Here is a 21,510-nt window from a genome sequence, read left to right as displayed (position 1 = left end):
GCTCCCGCCGCCGGCCCCGCGGCCGCCCTCGGGGATGGCCCCGCGGCGGGCAGGCGCCGCTCGCTGAGGGCAGCGCCGCCCGCTGAGGGCAGCGCCGCCGGCCGCTCCCCCCGAGCGCCCCAGCCCCGTCCCGTCCCGTTCCGTCCCGTCCCGTCCCGTCCCGTCCCCCGGGCGCCCCTCGCGGGTCGCCGCCGCCCGGCGGGGCGATGGCAGAAGCCGCGAGCGGCAGGGAGCAGCCGGCGCCTCCCGACGCCGCTCCCCGCGCCGACGAGGAGCCCGAGGCGGCCCCTCACGAAGCGGCGGCGGGCAGGAGGCGGGAGCGCCGCAGCGGCGTGGCGGCCGTCGGGGCCGCCGAGCGCTTCCCCGGCGGCAGCCCGGGGCCGGCGGCAGCCCCGGAGCTCGATGCCGGCCTCCTGGAGGCGGCCCGGGCCGCCCCGCGGCGCAGCAGCATCATCAAGGTAAGGGCGGGACGCGGACCCCGACGGCGGCCCCGGCTCCGCAGCGGCGGCCCCGGGGCTGCCCGACCCGGCGGCGGCTTCCTCAGCACCGAGGGACCCCCCCGCGGCGCCCTGTGCCCCATCGCGGCCGCGGGAGGCGCCTGCAGCGGCGACGGGACGGCATCGGCGTGAGGGTGCCCGCGCCGAGTCCGGGTGCATTTGTCTTCCTCACAGGCTCTGAGGAAACGGCACCCTGACCGCGCTCAGCCGGTGCCGTTTGTTGGCTCGTTTTCCGTTTGGTTTTCAGCCGGGGGGGGTTGCGGTGAAGCGGGGCCGCCTCGCTGCTGGGCTAATCGTGAGTTGGTGTGAGGGTGCTGAACGGAGCCGGCAGGGCAGTTAACCGGCGTGTGGGCACGCACGGGGTGGTTTGCGCTCGGGAGGACGTCGGTGGGAGCGCTGCGGGTTGGGTTCGTCTTTGTGAAGGTGGCAAAGCACCAGGCAAAGCCCCGGCTCCATGCGGGAAGCAAAGAACACAGACTTAGCGCTGAGAACTTAGAACATCCATTCCAACGGGTGGATAAACAAAACGCCTGCTTTTTTTCATTTTAAAGCTTTAACAACTAGAGGAGACCCGGGTAGTTAAATGTAAAAGACCCCGTGAGGGTCCTTGGGAAGTTCCACCTCGAAGTATTAACCATTGAGTCCAACAAAGCATCAAAGTGTGACTTTTAGTCTTCTAGAAGCATCCAATGAATATGATGGGAACGCTTCCAATCTGAAGTTACAGAAATGCATGGATGCTTTGCTAAATCAGGACCAAAGTTCTGGAAGTGTTTTGGTGCATAAATCCAGTTCCCTCCTGGAATTGTGTGAAGGTTTTGGAAATTGAAAATGCACAATCTTGGATGCAAATGAAAGCACACGTTGTTTCTGCAGACTACACTAGCTCTATGAACTGTCACGAATGGCAGATATGCTTTAATGGTTGTGAGGCATTTTCACTATAGGTTGACATTTAGAAATATTATTGAGTATAGAGAAATATCTTCCAGCTGGAGAAAATTTCTTGATATGCATCCTGGGATGGCGTTAATTGACAGATATTTCTGACAGATGAGAAAGTATTAATGTTAAGTAAGGAACTGGTAAGGCTGCATCTGAAATACTGGGTAAAATCTGTTTTATGTGTTTAGAAATGATGCATTCAAACTGAAACAGGTGGTAAGAGGGATAACCAGGATGGGTTTCTAAGGTCAAGGGATTGAATGCTATGTGAGCATGGTTTGCTTAGCCTGGTGAAATAATAGCAAAGGGGGATGTGGCTGATCTTGAGTGTGATGTTACAGAGCGAAAATGCGGTTTATAGGAAGCTTTAGAACAAAGGATGCCTGTACGTAAACCCGGTCTGGAAACTAGAAAACTATTGCAGATCATCGCTGTAAGGTCTGAATGTTCATGAGACCATCACTGAATGGTCTCATGATAGAAATACTAAGAACAAAAAAGAACATATTTCATCTAAACATTAATTGTTAAGGTGATGAATTAAATAAGATGACATGGTTGTGTTTGAAAGAAGGTATCTAAACCTGAGCATTTGCAGGCTGTGCATCTCTAAGGCATTATGCTGTTGGGACTCCATATAAAGCATGATTTGTTTCTCCACAAGGTTGTCTCAGTGATATATGTTTTGAAGCACAGTTTTCCTTGTCATTATACCAGTTACTAACTTGGAAAATACTCTTATTTCAGAAGAATTGAATGATTTATTTGTCTGCATCTTTTGGGAATTTCAGGTGCCCTAGAAAATATTCATCAGGTGCTGAGTGCAAATGGAATTAACGTTTAGAAAGTAATGCTTATTTCATTTTCTCAGTTTTCAGCTGAAGGACTTTGATAAGCAGGAGTTCTGGTTAAGCATTGTACATTTTGTAGCGGAAGGATTTTGCAGTGTTTGATCATATTCATGTTAATCTAAAATTTCTTGTTCAGGTAAGTCCATAGGCAGAGTAGCATTCCATCACTTTCTTTATACTGATCTTATCAGGTGGAAAAGAGAGTTTAAGAAAGCAGTGCAAGCTGTACAGTAACGGCGAGTTTTAATTCCGCAGGAGTTGAACACTTGCCCTATTCTCCAATTTCTTTCCCAGTTCTTTAAAGGTATACTTTTAGCTTGAGCAGTCTCACTGAAGTAAACAGAAAGCTTAAATTCTGTAGATGAAGGTGATCAAAATGTACTTCCAACACCCTTTTTTTCCAGCAGTCTTCTAGAGCTCTGCAAGTTTCAAGGTTAGTGTCGAACACCACAGTTCCAGTGGAAACCGGAGTTGCTTACATTGGAGGGCTTTGGTGTCCATGGGATAATTAAGTGTAAAGGACTGAACAGACTTATAGTATATGCCAAACATAATTTGCTGCAGGGAAGGTTTTTAAAGCGAGTAAAATATGAGCCCTTCTAGATAATCTTCAGTGCATTCAAGTGCTCTATATTTGGCCTCAGAAACAAGAGAACTCATTTGTACAAAAAGAACAAAACGTAGCTGGAATATTTTTGTTCCCATTTTGCTTTGCTAATGTTCACAGCTTTGCAGATTAAGGTAAATTTGAAATAGCATCTACAAGAAATGATTGTAGCTGCTCCTGTACTTTGGAAATATTCGTAATACACATGCATTAGGTTGTTTTTTTTTTTTGTCTTAAATGCAAGAAAGAGGTAAGTAGTCTTACCACAGAACTGGAGCAAGAAAGGATTTTTTTTTTCCATGAGGAGCTTGAAATAAGCAGTGTATAATGGTTGGGAGGCAGAATTAGAGGACAGGCAATACAGCTTAGAACTTGCCCCATTTTCAAATAAGCCTAAACATGGAGCACACGCATTGGCTAAGCTATTTTCCAAGTGTTTCCATATTTCTTTTTTTTCTTGTGAATAATCCATGGCCAATTGTTTGAAAATAAAATGTTAATTATGACCACTTTTAGGGCAGGAGAATGGAAAACAGAGGTCAAAAAACTCCTTTCTTTACATGGAATGTTTTGCAACCTTTTCTGCTTCAACTTCTAAACAGCGTTGAATGGTGTTTTCCTTCTAGCATGTTCCTTTGGACATCGCCACGTACAAGCATTTTAATAAGCAGGTAGGAAGGCTGTGTAATTCATTATGTAATACCTACTGAAAGATTTTGTAACTTTCACCAAGATATTTCTGGTCAGTGCTTATCAGACTTCTCTCTCTGCTTTGTTTGCATGCAATACATACTTCTGTGACCATGTTTTTTCTTCCTGGATCTATATGAAGATACTATAGCAGATAACATAGCTCTGTGCTTTGTCAATAACACTAGACTGTGTCCATAAGGTGAACTTCAAGTAGGATCTGCAGAATCAGACTTGAACTGTAGTCACAGCAGACCTATGAGACCTTGTACTTTTATTAAAGTTCTTCCAAAGGCTATGTGCTTCTTTTTCATGCGCAGGTACTTTTTTTAAAGGCCGTTTGAGTTACCCTTGTGCGTCATATGCTGCTAGTCTAAGAGCTGCAAGGGCTGGGATTTTGCAATTAAATTGATTAGTGGAAGAGTGTCAAGATAACTAGCTCTTTTCTTTGAAGAAGTTTTATTTATCCTAATGACATTTTTTAGCTTTAAAAAAATTTATCATATCTTTCTTATCAAAAAGAATGCAAGGCTTAGTTTCTTCCAGCTTGTGTTTGAAAGCATGGTGACAAAATTTAAATGCTTAAAATACATGAACATCTGTGTGTGCACCATGGCTATATAACGTTGTTTTTTTTCGGAAGACAGTGGAGTTGTTCAGGACTGTGATGATTCTGCAGTAACTTAGGTAGTGTTTTGCTGTGTAAGCTTGCAACTAGATGGAAGAATGATATGCCTAGCCTCTTTATGGAAGGACTGCTACCGAACAAGAAATACGTTAAATCAGTCTGGAAAAAGGCACCTGGCGGGTGGTATTTAAGATCTGTGCAAATTCCCAAACATTGTGGAAAGAGTAACATGGAGCTGTTATTCCTTCTTCACAGAAAATGAATTAGGGAAAACCTAGCAATAGCTACATAGCAGCAGGTTTAAAGTAAATGAAAGTATTTTCTGACACAGCATGTAATTAAATCATGCACTTAACAGCCACAGAAAGCTGTGGCAGTCAGAAATGTAAACGAGTTCAAGCAGGTTCAAAATGATAAATTGATGAAGGAGAGCTTCACAAAGCACCAAAAGCATCTGGCTTGCAAAGTCCCTAAACTGCAAGCTGTTGAGCTTTGGGAAGCTGCAGCAGAGGATTGATCGCTTTGTACTTCGTTTCTTGTGTGCCTATGCATGCATATACTCCTGTAGCTGGGATACCCGTAGGGATTGACCTTTTTCTAACCTAGTAAGGAAAAACTTAGATGCACTGCTAAGGCACACAAAAGAATGTTTTCTGTTATTGCTAGTGGAATAATTTATTAAAAAGAATCTTTTGTTAATTAGTAATTTAGAATTTTTTGGATTGTAAAGGCATAGCTATCTCTAATCCTTGTAATATTTTCATAACACCACACCTGTATTCCATGCACCACTGTTTTTTCATAAACATGAACTTAAACCAGAAACTATACTGGTTGTAGACCTGCTTTCATCAAATGAATTACATCTAGAAGTTAGAAAAAGCTACTCCATCTCTAGCGATGCCATGGGACTGTTGCATTTCTTGCTGTGATGCTTTCTGGTGGAGGCCTGTGGGCATTTCAGACTGGGCTTGACCCCTGCCCCTTCCTTCAAAGCCAAACAATCTTGGTAGGTCAAGTATCGCTGTGCCTAAGATAACAACATTGTAGTGAGCAGGATTTAGGTCCTGTGGAGTTCTTAGAGTCAAATTAGCAATAATGACTTTCTGCAACAATGTATACAAAGAATTTAACAAAGATTTAAGTGTATAAAATGGGATTCAGGCAGGATTTTAGGCACAGGGGTCCCATGAAGCTGTCTTGGGGCTCTGCTACCTTCTTATGCGCCTCTGGCTTTTCAGGGATTTAAGTTTTGTCAGAAAAGTTTCTTACAGATATATTTCTGTTGTGCATGCCCAGAGTTGCTTACACTTGCTGCTGAGCATTTTCATATGAACCTTGTACCCCAGTCAGTCTATGATTAATAGGTGAAGGTTTCTTTGTTTTCTATTTCTTGGAGTCTTTCATGTTTTATTTAGACTTTGATAGTTTTTTTTTTTTTTTAATAGAATAAATGTGATTTCCAGCCATCTCTACACACAAGTAAATTGCTCTTTAGATTAATTTCCACTGAAGGAGAACTTGAAGCCTGGCTTAAAGTCCCTTAAAAATCCATGAGAGCCTTTAGTTATCCATGAGTGGACTTTAGTTAGTGCTTTTAAAATAAACAAACAACACAAGCATCCGGGGCAAACTGCTTGTATGAAAACTTGTAGTGAATTTCACTGAAGTTGACTGCGAACTGGCCAGTGATTTGCTTGTCAATTGGTTTGATGTAGTACCTAATGTAACGCGCAGTCTCATTAAACATGGAGAGAAATTAGTAGTAGCACAGCATTTGTTGTGCCTTTCCATACAGGATCATAATAGTCAAGATTATTTGAATGCCTTCCACTGAAAGTCTCTAAAGGTGACATTTGTCAAACTGGTGGGACAATGTCCTCTCAGTAGGATGCCAGCAACTGTAACTCAGCTGGTCTGGTGAGCTGCACACGCAAGTTCTGGCAGGTCTTTTGGGGAAGTCATTTGCTAGATTTCCTAGGGAAGAGATAGCAGCTGTTATTGTCAGGAAGAGGAGATGAGGTTGGTGGTAAAGCTTGGTTTGCTTTTGAAGTATGTTGTGTGCACAAAGACTATTATGCAGAATTATGTAATTGTTTAGGAGTAATGTTCTGTTAGAGTGATGGCACTGGTGGGTAGGGCAGCAGCAGAGGAATGTTTTCTACGGTTTTGCAAATATGTTCAGCAGCTTAGTTAACAGAACCAAGTTTTCATATATGTGCTGAGATGCAAATCCTATAATCCTTATAATAATCTTTTATCGCTTTTTTTTTTTGTAGTTCCACTGAGATCAACTACACCTGTAAGAAAATGTTTTATTTGAGTTAATAGTACATTTGCTGCAGGGAAGGAGAGAAAAAATGTGAAAATGCAAGCAATTATTGTAGAACCAATAATGCATCCTCTGTGGCAAAACATCTAACCGATCATGCTTACCAACCTAATTAGTCTATTTTTCTTTCCAGGATGCAGCTGGTAGGTGTAGTTTTTTGGTATACCTTGATGATTTTATTAAGGAATGGAGAATGATGATTAATATAAATATTTATACACTTGTATTTTACTTTTTTTTTTTCCTTTAGCCAATATGACCTGGAGGTTTTGTCATGCATTAAAGTTAAGAAACTACTTATTTTTTTGATGAATTTTAACTTCTGCAAAAGGCTAAATATGTTTACTGGATATTAAAATGTTCTGAAAACATGTCTTTGTATATGTTGGTGTAAGAGTGTATTTACCGTTGAAGCATTGCTTTTAGTTCTTTCTGTTTCATAAACACTTTCAGTTTTGAAGCTTGCTTATACACAATACAGTCTCTGGGGGAATTTTCATGTCAGAAATTTGTTGTAATAGTTACTGAGTCTCTGAAACACGTTTAAATTGAGATTACAGTAATGTCTTCCTTTAGTCTCAGCACATTGTTAACTCAGATATTTATTAAGCTGGAAATCTCTCACCATTAAGGGTATGTACAGGCTCTCATTTAAATAATTAACTGGAGGTACAGTGAGATACAATATTCCTGTTCCAGAGCCACTTAAACCAAGAAAATTAGTTTGGAGATTATTTGGGGCAGTATGTGTCAGGTGATTTTATTGTGACATGCCTGTCTGAAGGTAGATCAAAGTCTGGAAGCTAACTGACATCAAAGTATCACTACCTTGCTAGTGCACTGAGAGGGCTTAAATAAATACATGAATAAATTCTAGCTGTGAACATATACTGTGAAGGTTTGATTCTCTTTCTGAGTTGCATGCTTAGGGGAGTAGTAACACTCACATTGCATCTTTGATAATCCTGGCAAAAACAGCTCTAAGGAGATAGGAAAAGAGAGGATCCTGAGCTTATGTAACTCAGAGCAAGCATTAATTGAATCCATACTGATTATTCCTAGGAGGTTCTCTTTAAGTCTTGTTAGGTCTTGTCTCTCCTGATTGACCCATATCATGCTGCTTTGGTACATCTTCAAGGGGTGGAGGGAGCAAGTTTTTTCTGCCCAGTACCTTGTTCGAGGATTCATAGAGAGGGAAAATTAGTTTGAGCACTGCATAGTTGTTGTGTATTGATTTGCATGCCTGTGAACAACTACAGATGGTAGATAATTAGGATGTTAGATAATTAGGTTTCCCAAATCCTTTTCATTCACTGAAAGTTTGTTTTGGTAACTTGGATACAACTTGTGAATGTCTGTGATCTGATATCTATTCAGCATGAATCTGCCTTCTCTGTTACATAACTTTCAGATAAGTCAAGGATCAGATGAAGTGCAGTGTTCATGGTTTATGATTTTTTGGACCCAAAGTGTCAAGTCATGTTGAGCAGTGATCCTGCAGTGTAAGATGTAATTACCTGGATAGTGTATTTTAGCTGCAGGCATAGCATGTTTTTAATTCATTAGACAGTTCTGATGAATTGTGGATCTGTTTTAACTATAAATTAAAAAAGGTATATCTTCTTTAGCTCTTTCAGATAGCTTTGGGAAAAAAATGCAACCAAGAAAAGGAGTTGATTCAATGAAGTGTGAGGTGCATTTGTAATTTAAGAGGGACCTGCTGTTTATGGACACACAGCTATGCCTGTCATGTTTTTGTACTCTGGTGTACCTTTCTTTGCAATTTGTCTTGATGCATGTTCTAGAAGGTGTTTCTGCTTTAAAAAACAAAATCCAAAATCAAACGGGGGAAAAAAAAAATGAAAAAAAAAAACCAAAAAACTTCTGCAATGAGTATTTGAGAAAAAGATCCCCTGAGTTCTAGCAGTTCTGTAATGTTAGACCCTACTGCAACATCATTAAATTTGTGGTTATGTGTGCCTGCATGCTGTGGTGATTGCACGAGAACGTTATCTACATGTCTGTGAGGAAAAAGGTAGGAAGTAAAGAGCAATAGGAAGTAAAGCTCTTCGAACAGGGATCAGGTACAAGTGTACGGGCATGGCTGGAGTGGGATGTGTTTGTGTGTGTCTAAGGGGGGTGGCAGGAGGATGTCATGGTGTGATATGGGGTAAGGAGTGGGGGGGGCTGCAAGAGGGCACAGGGCAGCTGCAAAGGGGCCAGAGGGTGTTTTAATTTTTTTCTTTATTGTCAGGATAATTTTTTTTTGAGAGAAGAGAATATTCTTCTTGGATTCTGGCAGTCTTATCCTACTGCTGCTATTTGAACAGAAATATAAAAAGCATTGTGTTTTACTTAATGTTGTTTTCTCGTAAGAAGCTTGTAAAATGCAGTATAGGCAACTCAAATGTGGATGATTTCTGGGTACTTGCATTACTTTATTTTTACAAGCTGTACTTTTATTTGGAAGAGCCGTATGATTTTATTAATTTTCATAAATATCTGATTAGAAGTTGCATTTTGCTCGTCTGGAGTGACTGCTGATCTCTGCAAGTCAGAGCTATCAGGGGAGAGTACTGTGAATGAATTACTGTAAGATCTCTCGTCTTTTTTTCAATGAGGTTCTGTAGGAGCTTTATGAAATGATTTTGATAAATGTACTAGCTTAATAAAAGAATTATATTCCATTGGAGTATGACACACCTCCAGGCTACCTGATATAAATAACGAAAAATTCTGTGAGCACTGGCTAAAACATAGACATTGGAATTCATTAAACCACTTTTTGTACGTGTTGTGTTTTGCAGTAGACAGAGCCCCGTCCCACAGCCTGCCTGGAAGCTGTGCTGGGGTTGGCCTCGCTCCGTGTGTAACGCCCAAACCTTGGTGCTGTGCTAAATGCAGATGGGTTCTGGGAAATGTGGATGTAGCCTTCTAATCTCACGTGAAATTGTTTGTGCTTGTGTATGATCTGAAAATGCAAGTCATACCATATATATAGCTTGTGATTTTCTTCCCAGTGTTATGATTTGCTGTGGCATTTGCTCCCTAAAGCGATGCAGATTTTGAGTACACACGTGATTTTGCAGTCTATGAAATCAGAGGCAGTTTTCACACTGTCATAGATGGAGAATGGATTGGCTGAGCTTTTGCAATATTATCATCCAATCACTGTACCCAGTTACCTGGCTTTGAATGTTCTTCTTTGGGTTCATAAAAACTTAAAATGTAGTTACTTTTTGTTATGGTGATCCTACTTGGAGCTAGATTAAGTTTTCTGGCAAAACTGTATCAGTTTAAACTGATGAAGAATGGATTTTAGGGGATTGTTTCCAGATAATGGTTGCTCCTATTAGAAACACAATTTCAACACAAACACCTTAGAGTAGAGGGAAAAAAGGTAGAAGTGACTTAATAATCAAATGCACTTGCCTGAAGTTACTTTCTTGGCAGTGTTGTTGTGGGGTATGCATGTAGAACGCCTGTTAACAAATATATTTGCATTCCATACTTTTTTTTCTACATCTTTATGGGCAAGTAGTTCATTTCAAGGGACTGAGCCAGATCTCACCGAGATCAAATTAAAGCCTGTTAACTGACTGCTGAATGTTTTCCTGGTGTCCTTGGTCACCAGAAGTAGCAGTGTTCTTGGCAGCAATGCCTCCTGACTTTGAAGACTTGCTTTTTTTTTCTTTCCCAAGCCATTATATATTACTTACACTATGTTATATTCTGCTCCTGAGCATAGTTCAGTCCAAAAACTGTGTTGGCTTCCAGCAGATGCAGCATCTTTCACCATAACTATGTCTCATGCGCTGTGAAATGCGGAATGCCTGTGACTGTTGGAGTGGCATTAAGGGGACCGTCCCTTTGCCTAAAGAGTTTGCTTTTAGAGGGCGAATGCCTTGACTTCCATTTAGATGGGATCTGGTGCTGGGTGGATGGCCTCATTTCTCAGAAAGAGATGAGCTCAGAGAGGAATGAAGAGGAACACAAAAGGCAGTGAGATGGTAGAGCAATGTGAAGTAAAGGAGGTGCCAGAAAGCTGCACCTTGTTGGCAGGGTTGTGCACAGTGCTGAAGATATCTAAAGAAGGGAGAGATTTTGCTGCAGCTTTTCAGAGAATCAGGACATGAGGTCTGTGAAGTAACACGCACGACCTTAGGACTACATTCTGATCCTGTACCAGTAGCTGGTAATGCATCCAAATAGGAAAGGACCATACATTTTCTTAGCTTTAGAAAATTGACATGTAGCTGCTGTCTTCCATGTATCCCTTCTCTGTAGAAAGAGAACTGCACATTTCCTTCAGACCAGCTTTTAACTTCTCCAAAGATACTCGGCTCTCAGCTTGAATAAACTGAGCTCTATCCCACTGCAAGTGCATTTGGCATCACTTTTAGAAATTTGAGGATTTGAAAGGAACAGCGTGGGCACAGTGTTCCATTCACTGGGAGAGCAGAGGAAAGATGAGCTTTCTCACGTAAAAGGTTGCAGCATTTCCTTTCTTGTTTGAGTCATTGTGAGACAAAAGACGTGACCCTGCAAAGACAGACCATTTATGTGGTTTAACAGCGGTGTAACCCCAAATTCTTTATTTCATTTGCAATGTCATTTGCCTTGTTTAGCTATCTGTACACCTACTCAGGGACTGCAGAATGCCTCTAACTTGTGTTGTGGTGTATTGCAGCCAGGAACACATATTGCACAGTTCTCCAAATATCATTCAAGGAAAACAATGAAGTATTTACAGGTCTAGCTAGGCTGAATATTCAAAAGAACATAGCTCCACTTGCTCAGTTTATTATCTTTCTGTCCATCTACCTATGTATTGCGCATACTTTGCATGCCTACAGTAATTCACAGATTGTTACGTTGAATTTTTAGGCTAGGTATTGCAGTGTTACACAGGTATAGCAGTGGGAGATGGTTATGTTGTTTACTCTAGTGAACCCAGGAGCTAAACTTTGTAGTTATCGTGAAATGCATGTTATCTTCAAAGGAGAAAAAAAAAAGGCATAATTTGAGTATTGCAGCAGAGGTGTATGTATAAGAGTGCAAAACATGAGTTTCACTGCCAAATAACTTTCCCATATTGCAAGTGCTTGTTAGGAGTTATCTGCTACTTTTTGGCCTACTGTAAATACAAGTTACAATGGTTTATTCAAGAAGGATTTTTAAAAAAAAAAAGTGTATGGACCATTCTCAATTTTAAAGTGAGATATTCATCAGGAGTTACCTAAAATTCAAGGTGGTACCAGGTTATCTACACAGCCATTTGCTTTAGTCCTTACTGAAAATAAGCTTGTGTGGAAAAATACCAAGGGACCTTTTCTTGCAAGGTGGAGAAGTGCCTCTGAAATGAGTGCCAGAAGAGCCAGAGAATGCAAAAGCACAGATGTCGCTCCCATAGCGCAGTGGGTTTGCTTGAAAACTGCTGTGCTTACTTCCAGTCTGAGCTGGCAGTTTCTGCAGAAAGCTGCTGTGCACGTTGCTCTGAGTAGGAAGCGGTGCTGGCTGTATCATGCTGCTGTGACAAACTGCAATCCTGAGCAGTCTTGTGCCAGCAGAATTGCTTGCCTGGAGGTGTTGTAGTCCTGAGACTTTATTTATTTTTCCTTAGGCCTGTTGCATCAAAGGAGGATTTCATCCATAGTGCATTTAGATAGAAAAGACTACTTGAGAAGCTTTTGGCAAAACTGCTGGCATCAGAAGCAAATGCTGATCTTCACAAGTGCTGAATATTGGTGGTTGTAAAGGAATGCCATCATTTAGGATAGGAACGATGAATGACCTGTAGAAAATAACAGTAATTTGTGGTTTGGACAGTGGAAATGACTCTTGAATCTTCTTGACAGTGTGTGAAGAGTGTTAAGTACACTGTTGAATTAATACAACAGTACATGAACTTCTATTTTTAGGAGTTGGTTGTGATTCCTTTCTGTATTTTTAGTGGTTGTTAATAGTGCATTTTCTCTTCAGGAACTAGCTTTATTTCCAGTTACAGGTTCATAGCTGAATCTATGGGCTATATTTGGATATAACGTTACATAGCCCTTTGGGCTTATTATGCTCCTATGCAGTAATTAATGGATGAATGTAAATATGGGGATAAATGGTGGGAAAGAGAAAAATATTGTAGAAAAGGTGTACATTTGCTGTGTGTTTGTATAACTTGATATCACCAGTTATTTCTCAGTTAGGAATCTTGGCTACTCATTTATCTTTACACCAGATTTTACCCTGCTTCCAGATAGTAGGCAACTGATTTCCTGCCTCTTCCAAGTTTATGAAAATGCCTTTTTTGTTTGTTTTGTTTTCAGGGCTTTGCCACTGTGTATTGGTTGCTGTATAAAAGAATTTTCTACATTGACAAAGTATTCAGGGTGTTTGTCACACTGCTATATTGATAGTGGCAGTTCCACTGCTATTATGATTTTAAATCTCTTCTAGAAAAGGCTGGAGAAGCTAACTTCAGCAGCATTTAAGACTCCACACGTCAGGGATGCATTAAACATCCTTCTGGAAGGACCTGAGATGGCTGCACATATTACAGAGCTTTTAAATGAGCTTCTAATGATGTCAGATGAGCCCCTAACAACCAACGGATGCCAAGCTTTTCTCTCTTTCTGTGATGATTTAGTGATCAATAGCAGTAAAAGAATCCAGGCAATACAGTGGAGTGTATTGCTACTCATCTCAAATGGTTGTTTAACTTTAAAGATAAGCTTCATGGTGTTTCCAGTGATAACAATGATTAATGCTTCCTTTGCCGTTGACTGCTCTGTACTCCTGTTTTCTTCCTCTGTAGGGTTTGTAGACTATATGAGAAGTTGACTGCTGTCTCTCCCAGCAGGTCACTTCCAGCCATGCCTAGCTGCTACTTAAAAGACTCATTATGATGATGGATTCATATCTGGTTTTACAGATCTGTCTGAGTGCCTTCTTCCTGAAGACACCGCTGTACTTTGTTCTGGGAGGTGTGAAAAGCAAGAAGAGAAATTGACCTACCTATAATCCTATCTGGAAACATCCAAGGAGTTGGAGAACAGCCTGGGGCATCGTTCTGATCCGCTCTTTAAAGTAGATTGTGCACAGTGCAATAGTGGGCTTCTAGGGGAGGGACTATTTGGCCAGAAATCAGAGCTTGCAGAGAGTTGTTAACTGCAGGGACCTTTGCCCCACTCCCATGTAAATGTTCTGCTGGAGAAGATGCAGCTTTTGCTTATTTCTATAGTGTCTGCTTGGAGCTAAAGGTGAGGAGGTTTTGAACACTGTATTGGTGAAACACACAAAGGTGCAAGACAGTAATGTCATCTTCTGGAGAAGTGTGTTTTCCCTTGAAGGACAGGCAAGTGAGGGTGGTAGAGCAGTAGGTGCTTGCTAGCAGTCCTGAGGCAGGTGGAGGCCCGTTTGAAAGAAGAGTATCTGTTAACACAGAGTACAAAGGTTGTGATGGACCTATAAAATACAGCTGTTGGACTGGGGCATAGGGAAAGGGGAAGTATGTCACAAATCCTGTTCAATTTCTTGATTAGTATTTCTCCTGCAGGTCCCCCCCTCCCCCCACCATAACAAAGGATCATCTGTGTGTAAGTTTGTGTTTACCATGCTTTCTGTTGGGTGAAGCTGGTGTGTTGGGTGAAGTCAGAACAGAGGGGGTTGGCGTCACTGAATGCATCTGCTGGCTTGGGGAAATAGGCTGGATGCGGACAGCCCAGGCGCACTGGGAGAAAGCTGGCAGTGTGATTTAATAAGGCCTTGGCTAAATATTTTGGACCTTTGCTGGGATTTGTCAGCTGTTTTTAAATATGTGCTTTATCTCATTTTTACAGCCAAATGCTGCTGCTCTTTTCTATTTTTAGTCTTATCTTACTGCCTAAAAATAGGACACTTTATTTTATTGGAAGGAAAATGGTCATCAGTTAATGATGAAGATCATTAATTACGTTGTCAAACAAAATCATACATCAGCAAACTTTTGTCCGTGCGGTAATGTTTTTTACCTTGTGTGCTGGAGTGCGATCTACACTACTTTGAAACTACACCGAGTATGCTGACTGCTCTCCAAATGGCTGCTCTGGTCTAGGCACTGTGGCATTGATCAACCTGTGAATCCTGGCTCGGACACTGATCCCCCTGATTCATTACCCACCACAGCCTTGTTACTGTCAACTTGGAATCTGCCCATTGCTTTTGATTTCTGGCTTTGCCTTCAGTGGGGGATTCTTTGCAAATGGGAGGCCAGTTAGGTAAAGATGTAAAAACAACACGTAAAAGTCCAGATTAAATCCCTTTCGAAAACTTTCAGGAAAAAGTAGTGCTTTTAGTTTACGGTCATTTTGATTCCTTGCTGGTGAAGGTTCAGCTCTTGGTAACACATTTTGGTTTAATGCATTTAGTTAATAAGTCTTATTTCTGCACTATCCTGGCATAGTTCAAAGCTGGGTGTTAATTCAGTTATTCAGGTGCTTTTGGGGTTCTGCCTGAGACCACCTTGTGCCACAGTTAGGGTATCAGGGCTTGTCAAAGCATGCAGGGGTGGTTCACTTTGGCTAAAGACTTATGCTGCAGGCTTCTCTGCTTTGTCATCACTGAGCTGGTAAGAATGACAATAGCCTGTTGTCAACAGGCTTTAGCATTAATGTTCATTTTTTTAAATCGTATTTTCATATTTCTTTAAGCTTGTGTTGTATTTGACGAAGTACAGAGCTATGATTTCTGTTTCCTTAGTAGACTCTACTGGTGTCCCAAGACTTCAAAACGTGGAGTGACTGTTTTTGCATGAAGACTAACTTGGGATCATGCAGAAGTTGATTTATTTTGTTTACCTTCATAGTGTTTAAAGCTGTGTTATTTTTGTTGCCACAATAACTTTGTGGTGAGTTTTTGGCTTGTGTAACAATTTCAGAGTTTTTTTTTTTTCCCTATGCTTTGTGTTTTTGGGGATTTAAAAAACAAGGCATTGGATAAAGAAGATAAAATAGTTTGTGGGCATTTAACTTTGATGATCAGATAGGAAGACAAAGAGACTCTCTAATCATAACATCTACAGGAACACCATGCAGTAAAAGTTGCGTGTGTGTGTGTGTGTGAGTGTGTGTGAGAGAGATCTGCTTCCCAAGAACCAGAATAGCTGCAGCACTGATTTTAAAAATGAAGGTTGGAGAAGGAAATGAGAAAACACAGAAAGAGACAGCAAAGATTATTTCCTTGAATGAGAAGGGAGTATTTGAGATGGAGTATCCCTCTCCAGAAGGATGAGACTTTTAAACCACTGTGTTAGAGACAAAATGAATTTTTTGATTCCATCCAACTTTGAGGTTGTCAGATTTCTCTGTTGTGCCTGCTAACAGTGGGGTAAGAGAGCACGCTGTGTCTGTCGTGCCAGGCTTTGTGGGCACAGCCCCAGCCTGGCTAGGATGTGTCTCTGCTGGCCCTGGCTGTCCACCCTGCGTGACTGGGGTGAAGCTTCGCTCCCTTCGCAGTACCTTCGCAGTAACTTCAATTATGTTGATGTAAATGCTAACACCTCCTCATAAATACGATAAATATTGCTTGTGTGTTGAGTTGCTGGCTACTCTTATAGCAACAGCTGGTTTAAAATCTTAGAATGTATATCCTGTTATCTTTCTGCAAATGATCCATCCTATTTGCATGTAAGGATGAAGAGTGTGTATTCATTACTTTCTCAACTAACATGAAAAGCTGCAAAGCCTTGGATGCTGATCCTGGTATGTATTCAGTTTTTCACATTTTGCTGGACTGTGTCCTAAAGCTATTTAAGTTTCGTATTTTTCCAGACTGGTGGAATCATTTTTTTCCCTAAATTTTTCCCTTTTCAGGGGAATAATGATTTTTTTTTTACCTAGTTTCATTGTTTTCTACAATTTCACTAAAGTGAGTTACTGGAAATAACTCTTATATATATATATATATATGTGGTTATTTTTTCTGGTAAGGCTGAAACAATTTCACTTTGGGATTTGGTCAGCTCTGCTGGAATTTGTATGTTCTCCCCACGCTGGATACCTTCCCTCTGGGCTTCCCCCTCTCCTTCTGGACCTGCAGTATACAGTGTGGCAGCGTGACGATTCAGGCAGGCCCTAAAAAACTGTTGACAAAGGCCTTGCTGGAAACTTAATTTCTTGGCCTTTCGAGAATCCTTAACTTGGAGAACCAATTGTTTTGCTGTCCTTTGGTTTCAATTCTATTTCTCAAATCTTGATTACTCAGTTTGCTTTTAAAGAAAGCCTTCCCCTCCCCCTCTTTTTTTTAAACAAACTTTGATGCCAGTGCAAAATCCTTCCCTCTGCGAGGAAGAGAGTTTCTGCAGATATGTGGAAAACTGCCTGAGGAAAGGATGGAAATGAGAAAGAGAAGACATTTCATAGACATTTTCTTGATTACTGGTTCCTGAAATCAAGACCTCCTGCTGCAGTGTAGGGAATCAGAATTGCCCATCACTTCATTTTTTTTTTTTCCTCTGTCCCTGTAGAGTTGTATGAAAGATGATTTTAGTTGTCTTTCCACATTCCTTTTGAACTTCATTTATTTTGGGAAAAAAATACTCCAAATAATGTTGTATTTTATAGGTCCTATAAATAATAATTTCTTCTGACTGTAAAGAAAGATACAAGGCTTGCTTAGTGAGACTGCAGATGAGATTTCAGTTATCCATACTTAAGTAGATGAGGAAAGTAACTGAAAGATGGAAGTAGTTTTACGTTAACCAATTTTCTATAAAACAATGGCAAGACCTGGGCTGACTGAACAATGTAATGAGTTATTTGAATGTTTGACAAGTGATGAAAAACGTCAACCTGCAGTTTTTATGGGGGAAATAAACTTTCATAAGTTTACTCTGGATACAAATTAATAGGGATTTCAGAATGATCACTTCTGCAGCCAAATAAAAATATTATTTCTTTGAGGCTATTGTTACCAAAATTCAGCAAGTTATTATTCTACTCAAAATCTTTGTAGCTCTTTAATTTTTCAAATAATATATATGTTTTTATAATGTTACAGTCATGGGAAAGCAAGTCTGCTGTATGTAGAACAGCTATTCCTGCTGCTTCTGCAAAATACTTTTACATGTGTGTTTCTAGAGAAAAGGTGTATTACTTTCCCATCCTGTGAAACTCAGGAGACTTTCAGTACGTCCAAAACTCCTCCTCCCACAGGAGGGGATCACCAAGAGAAGTGCTTGGTGTCAGCCACCAAATAGGTGTTATTCTTGCATGTTATATATTGGCTATCTGGACAGAAACCTGTTTATTGCTCGATTTGACTGTGTGAATTGTAACACATTTTATTCGTCAAGGATTCTTTGGTTTATAAGAGAATCTGGTCTCCTCAAAAACCTTTATTTTAGTAGGTTGTCCCATGTAAGTAACATCTCATTGAAAAATCATCTCGTTAAAAGTTGTAAGGGTATGTGAAAAGCCCCAGGACCCGAGGAAGTGTACTGGCTGGCTACTCTGCCTGGAGCCACTGGGATGTATGAAAGGGGGAGTGAAGAGTCACACATGAGGTTTATACGTTCACAGTAGGTCAGCATGCAGAGACATGTGAGCCCATGTGCACTTGCAACGTGTCTTTTTTTTTTTTTTTTTTAAGAAAATCAAAACTGAGCTCTGGAGGTTGCAGTTTAACATAGCAGTGAGAACTGAAAATTCTGCAATTCAGCCTGGTTTAATTTCTTCCTGTAACTCATTTCTGAGTGTTTTTGCATGTACAAGCTCTCATTTTGTTTTTGTCCATTTATACGTAAGAAACTTCCTATTACTGATTTTTGCAATAGAACAGCACATTATTTAAGGCCAAGAAGAAATTCTGAAATCCTATCTGCAATTTCTAGTTGCAAATTTTTGGAGTAGCCGATAGAACAAGTCAGGTAAACTGAATTGTGTTTTTCTGGAGGGTTTAATTTTTGGAAACAGTTTTTTCACCTGTAATTACCAAATTACCATACTTGCGTGATGTAAGAAGCTTTGCAGGATGCATATTACATAATGTTCTGTGCTTTTTTTTTTTTTTTTTTTCCAGGGTGTGTGAAGAAGCAAGGCCCACTTAAGAATGCTCTTTGTGACAGTCCCCATCCTTTCAAACTTGCTGTTGGTGCACACAGGGACGGCTGCTACAGTGCTGGCAACTCCTCAAGGAGCCCTGGCAGCTCTGCGTTTGGGTAGGGGGGTGGGGGGAGAGCTGAGTGTCTGCGACTGGTGCTCAGGTCCTGCTGGTGGCCCTGTGCTGTGGCTGGGTGCAAGGGGACCTGGTGGGGAGTGGAGGGTATTTGAGGAACAGCTCCTGCATCTCAGGGGTGGGGGCTTGTGGCTGTAAGCTAAGAAGGACAGGGAGGTTGGGGGTGTTTTGTGGAGCTGCGGGTAATGCTAGGGGACACTGTGTTTGTTCCTCAAAGCCTTTTGTTCCACAGAGTTACTTATGTGACTTCCGCCTCTAATTTTCAGAGGATGTTTATGCAAAAGTGTCATTTCTTATCTTCCTAATGCTAATTTATTTTTTGCTGGCTTACAATGACCATCCCAATTGCCCTCATGTTCTTCTCCCTGCAGGGTTGCGATGTTGGGCCTCTTTACAGAGTTTGTGATGAAATGTCCTTTCGTTCACTGCCCCTCCAGCTGCTTTGTTTTAGCATATCTGTTTTCTGATGATCCTATCCTTGCATTAGCTGAATCTGTAAATATTTTTATTGCATCTTTGTTAGGCAACATGTTACTGCAGAATGTTTTGTGACAGTCTTCTGCTTCCAAATTAAGGAAGCTTTCAATTTTTTCCCTGTAATCTACAACATTTTGGAGGCAAAATTTACTTCCTACTGTAAAGCAGTATTCATTTATAAAGCAGTATTGTAAATACTTCAAATATTGCTTTTCATTGTAAAGCTTTCCTGACATGACCTTAGCATGGTCATTTCCTTAGCATGACCATTAATTTAACAGAATGTGATGGTTTAGAGCAAGCTCTCTCCCTTGGGTTAGTTTACTGATAATTCTTTTCCTATCAGATAGAAATGATTTGGGCACATTAAGTTTAGATGCAGGCAGTAGTTGTCTTACACAGTTGCAATTTGGTTAAGATGTGTTTTAGCTAATTAAACCATGTTAAAATATTATGAAAAAGACAATTAATTGAAAACACAAAGAACTTTTTTTTTCTTCTCAGTTTATCCTGTCAATACCAGTGGAAACCCATTGCTGCCTTTTCTTTAGTTCTGTTTTTTAGAGAGATTGACCTGGCCATGTGTATGGTGGGATCTTCCTTTTATCCAGACATCTGTTGGGTAAGCAACTCGGCCAGGCACGAGCAGTCCAAACGGTTCCTACAATGCGTTGAATACAATTTTCTGACACAGGTGGTGGAGGAGTCGACGAGGCGGGGGGTGCTTCTGGACCTTGTCCTTACCAACAGCGATGGGCTTGTTAGGGATGTGAAGGTTGGGGGCAGCTTGGGATGCAGCGACCACAAGATGGTGGAGTTCAAGATGGAACTTGGTGGAAGAAGTAAGGCTAAAAGCAGGATTGCTGCCCTGGACTTTCGGAGAGCCAACTTTGACCTCTTCCGGGACCTGCTTGGAAGTATCTCCTGGGCTAGGTTGCTAGAAGGCAAGAGTGCTTTTGAGAGCTGGGCTACATTTAAACAGCACTTCTTCCAAGCTCAGGATCGGTGCATCCCTAAGAGTGGGAAATCGGGGAAGGGGGGCAGGAAACCTGCGTGGATGAGCAAGGAGCTAATCGATAAGATCAAAAGGAAGAGGAAGGTCTATGAAATGTGGAAAAAGGGCCTGTCCTCTTGGGAAGAGTATAGAAATGTCAGGGCCTGCAGGGACGTGACGAGGAAGGCTAAAGCCCACCTAGAGATGAGGCTTGCAAAAGAGATAAAAGATAATAAGAAGGTTTTTTTTAAGTATGTAAACAGTGAAAGGAAGACTAGGGATAATGTAGGTCCCTTGCTGAACGAGGGGGGTGTCCTGGTAACGGGAGATGCCGAGAAGGCGGAGATACTGAATGCTTTCTTTGCTTCAGTCTTTGCTTCAAGGACTCCCCCCCGGGACTCCTTGACCCTGGTGGTGGGAGAAAGGGGCTGGGATGGAGAGCTCCCCCGTGGTTGACCCGAGGGTAGTTTGGGAGCGCCTGAGTGGGCTCAACGCACACAAATCCATGGGTCCCGATGGGATGCATCCACATGTGCTGAGGGATTTGGCAGAGGTGATCGCCGAACCACTCTATCATCTTTGAAAGGTCCTGGAGAACAGGAGAGATGCCTGAAGACTGGAGGATAGCCAACGTCACTCTGGTCTTCAAGAAGGGCAAGAAGGAGGATCCGGGAAACTACAGGCCAGTCAGTCTCACCTCTGTCCCTGGAAAGGTGTTGGAACAGCTTGTTCTGGATGTCATCTCCAAGCAATCGGAAGAGAAGAAGGTTATGAGGAGTATTCAGCATGGATTCACCAAGGGGAAGTCGTGCTCGACCAACCTCGTTGCCTTCTATGATGACATCACCAGCTGGGTAGATGGGGGCAGATCAGTGGATGTCATCTACCTTGACTTTAGCAAGGCTTTCGATACTGTCTCCCACAACATCCTGCTAGCAAAGCTGAGAAAGTGTGGGATAGAGGAGTGGACAGTAAGGTGGGTTGAGAACTGGATGACTGGCCGAGCTCAGAGGGTGGTGATCGGTGGTGCAGAGTTCGGCTGGAGACCTGTGACTAGCGGCGTTCCCCAGGGGTCAGTGCTGGGTCCGGTCTTGTCCAACATCTTCATCGACAACCTTGATGGGGGAATAGTGTCTGCCCTCAGCAAGTACGCCGATGACACGAAGCTGGGAGGAGTGGCTGACATGCCAGAAGGTTGTGCCACCATTCAGCGAGACCTGGACTGGCTGGAGAGATGGGCAGGAATAAACCAAATGAGGTTTAATAAGAGCAAGTGTAGAGT

The 21,510-nt window shown here is 41.8% G+C and overlaps 1 protein-coding gene and 2 long non-coding RNA genes across 3 annotated transcripts in view; all 3 read left to right on the top strand.

Moving 5' to 3' along the window:
• Positions 1-153: 153 nt before the first annotated feature.
• Positions 154-21,510, top strand: part of PLCL1 (phospholipase C like 1 (inactive)) — a 197,954-nt gene continuing 176,597 nt past the window's right edge. The window contains exon 1 of the mRNA XM_040560732.1: positions 154-458. Within this exon, the coding sequence (XP_040416666.1) occupies positions 207-458 (252 nt within the window). The 5' untranslated portion in view covers positions 154-206. The remainder of the gene's footprint in view (positions 459-21,510) is intronic.
• On the top strand, positions 2,320-6,795 carry LOC121071894. Its single transcript, XR_005820846.1, has 3 exons — positions 2,320-2,429; positions 3,417-3,571; positions 6,498-6,795. It is a non-coding gene; the product is annotated as an uncharacterized LOC121071894 (long non-coding RNA).
• Positions 12,838-17,464, top strand: LOC121071892. Its single transcript, XR_005820844.1, has 3 exons — positions 12,838-14,142; positions 16,215-16,284; positions 16,513-17,464. It is a non-coding gene; the product is annotated as an uncharacterized LOC121071892 (long non-coding RNA).

Source organism: Cygnus olor, chromosome 6, assembly GCF_009769625.2.
Source record: "Cygnus olor isolate bCygOlo1 chromosome 6, bCygOlo1.pri.v2, whole genome shotgun sequence".
In the NCBI taxonomy this organism is placed as follows: domain Eukaryota; kingdom Metazoa; phylum Chordata; class Aves; order Anseriformes; family Anatidae; genus Cygnus; species Cygnus olor.
Note: the sequence above shows the minus strand (reverse complement) of the source record. Positions and strands in the feature narration are given on the sequence as shown.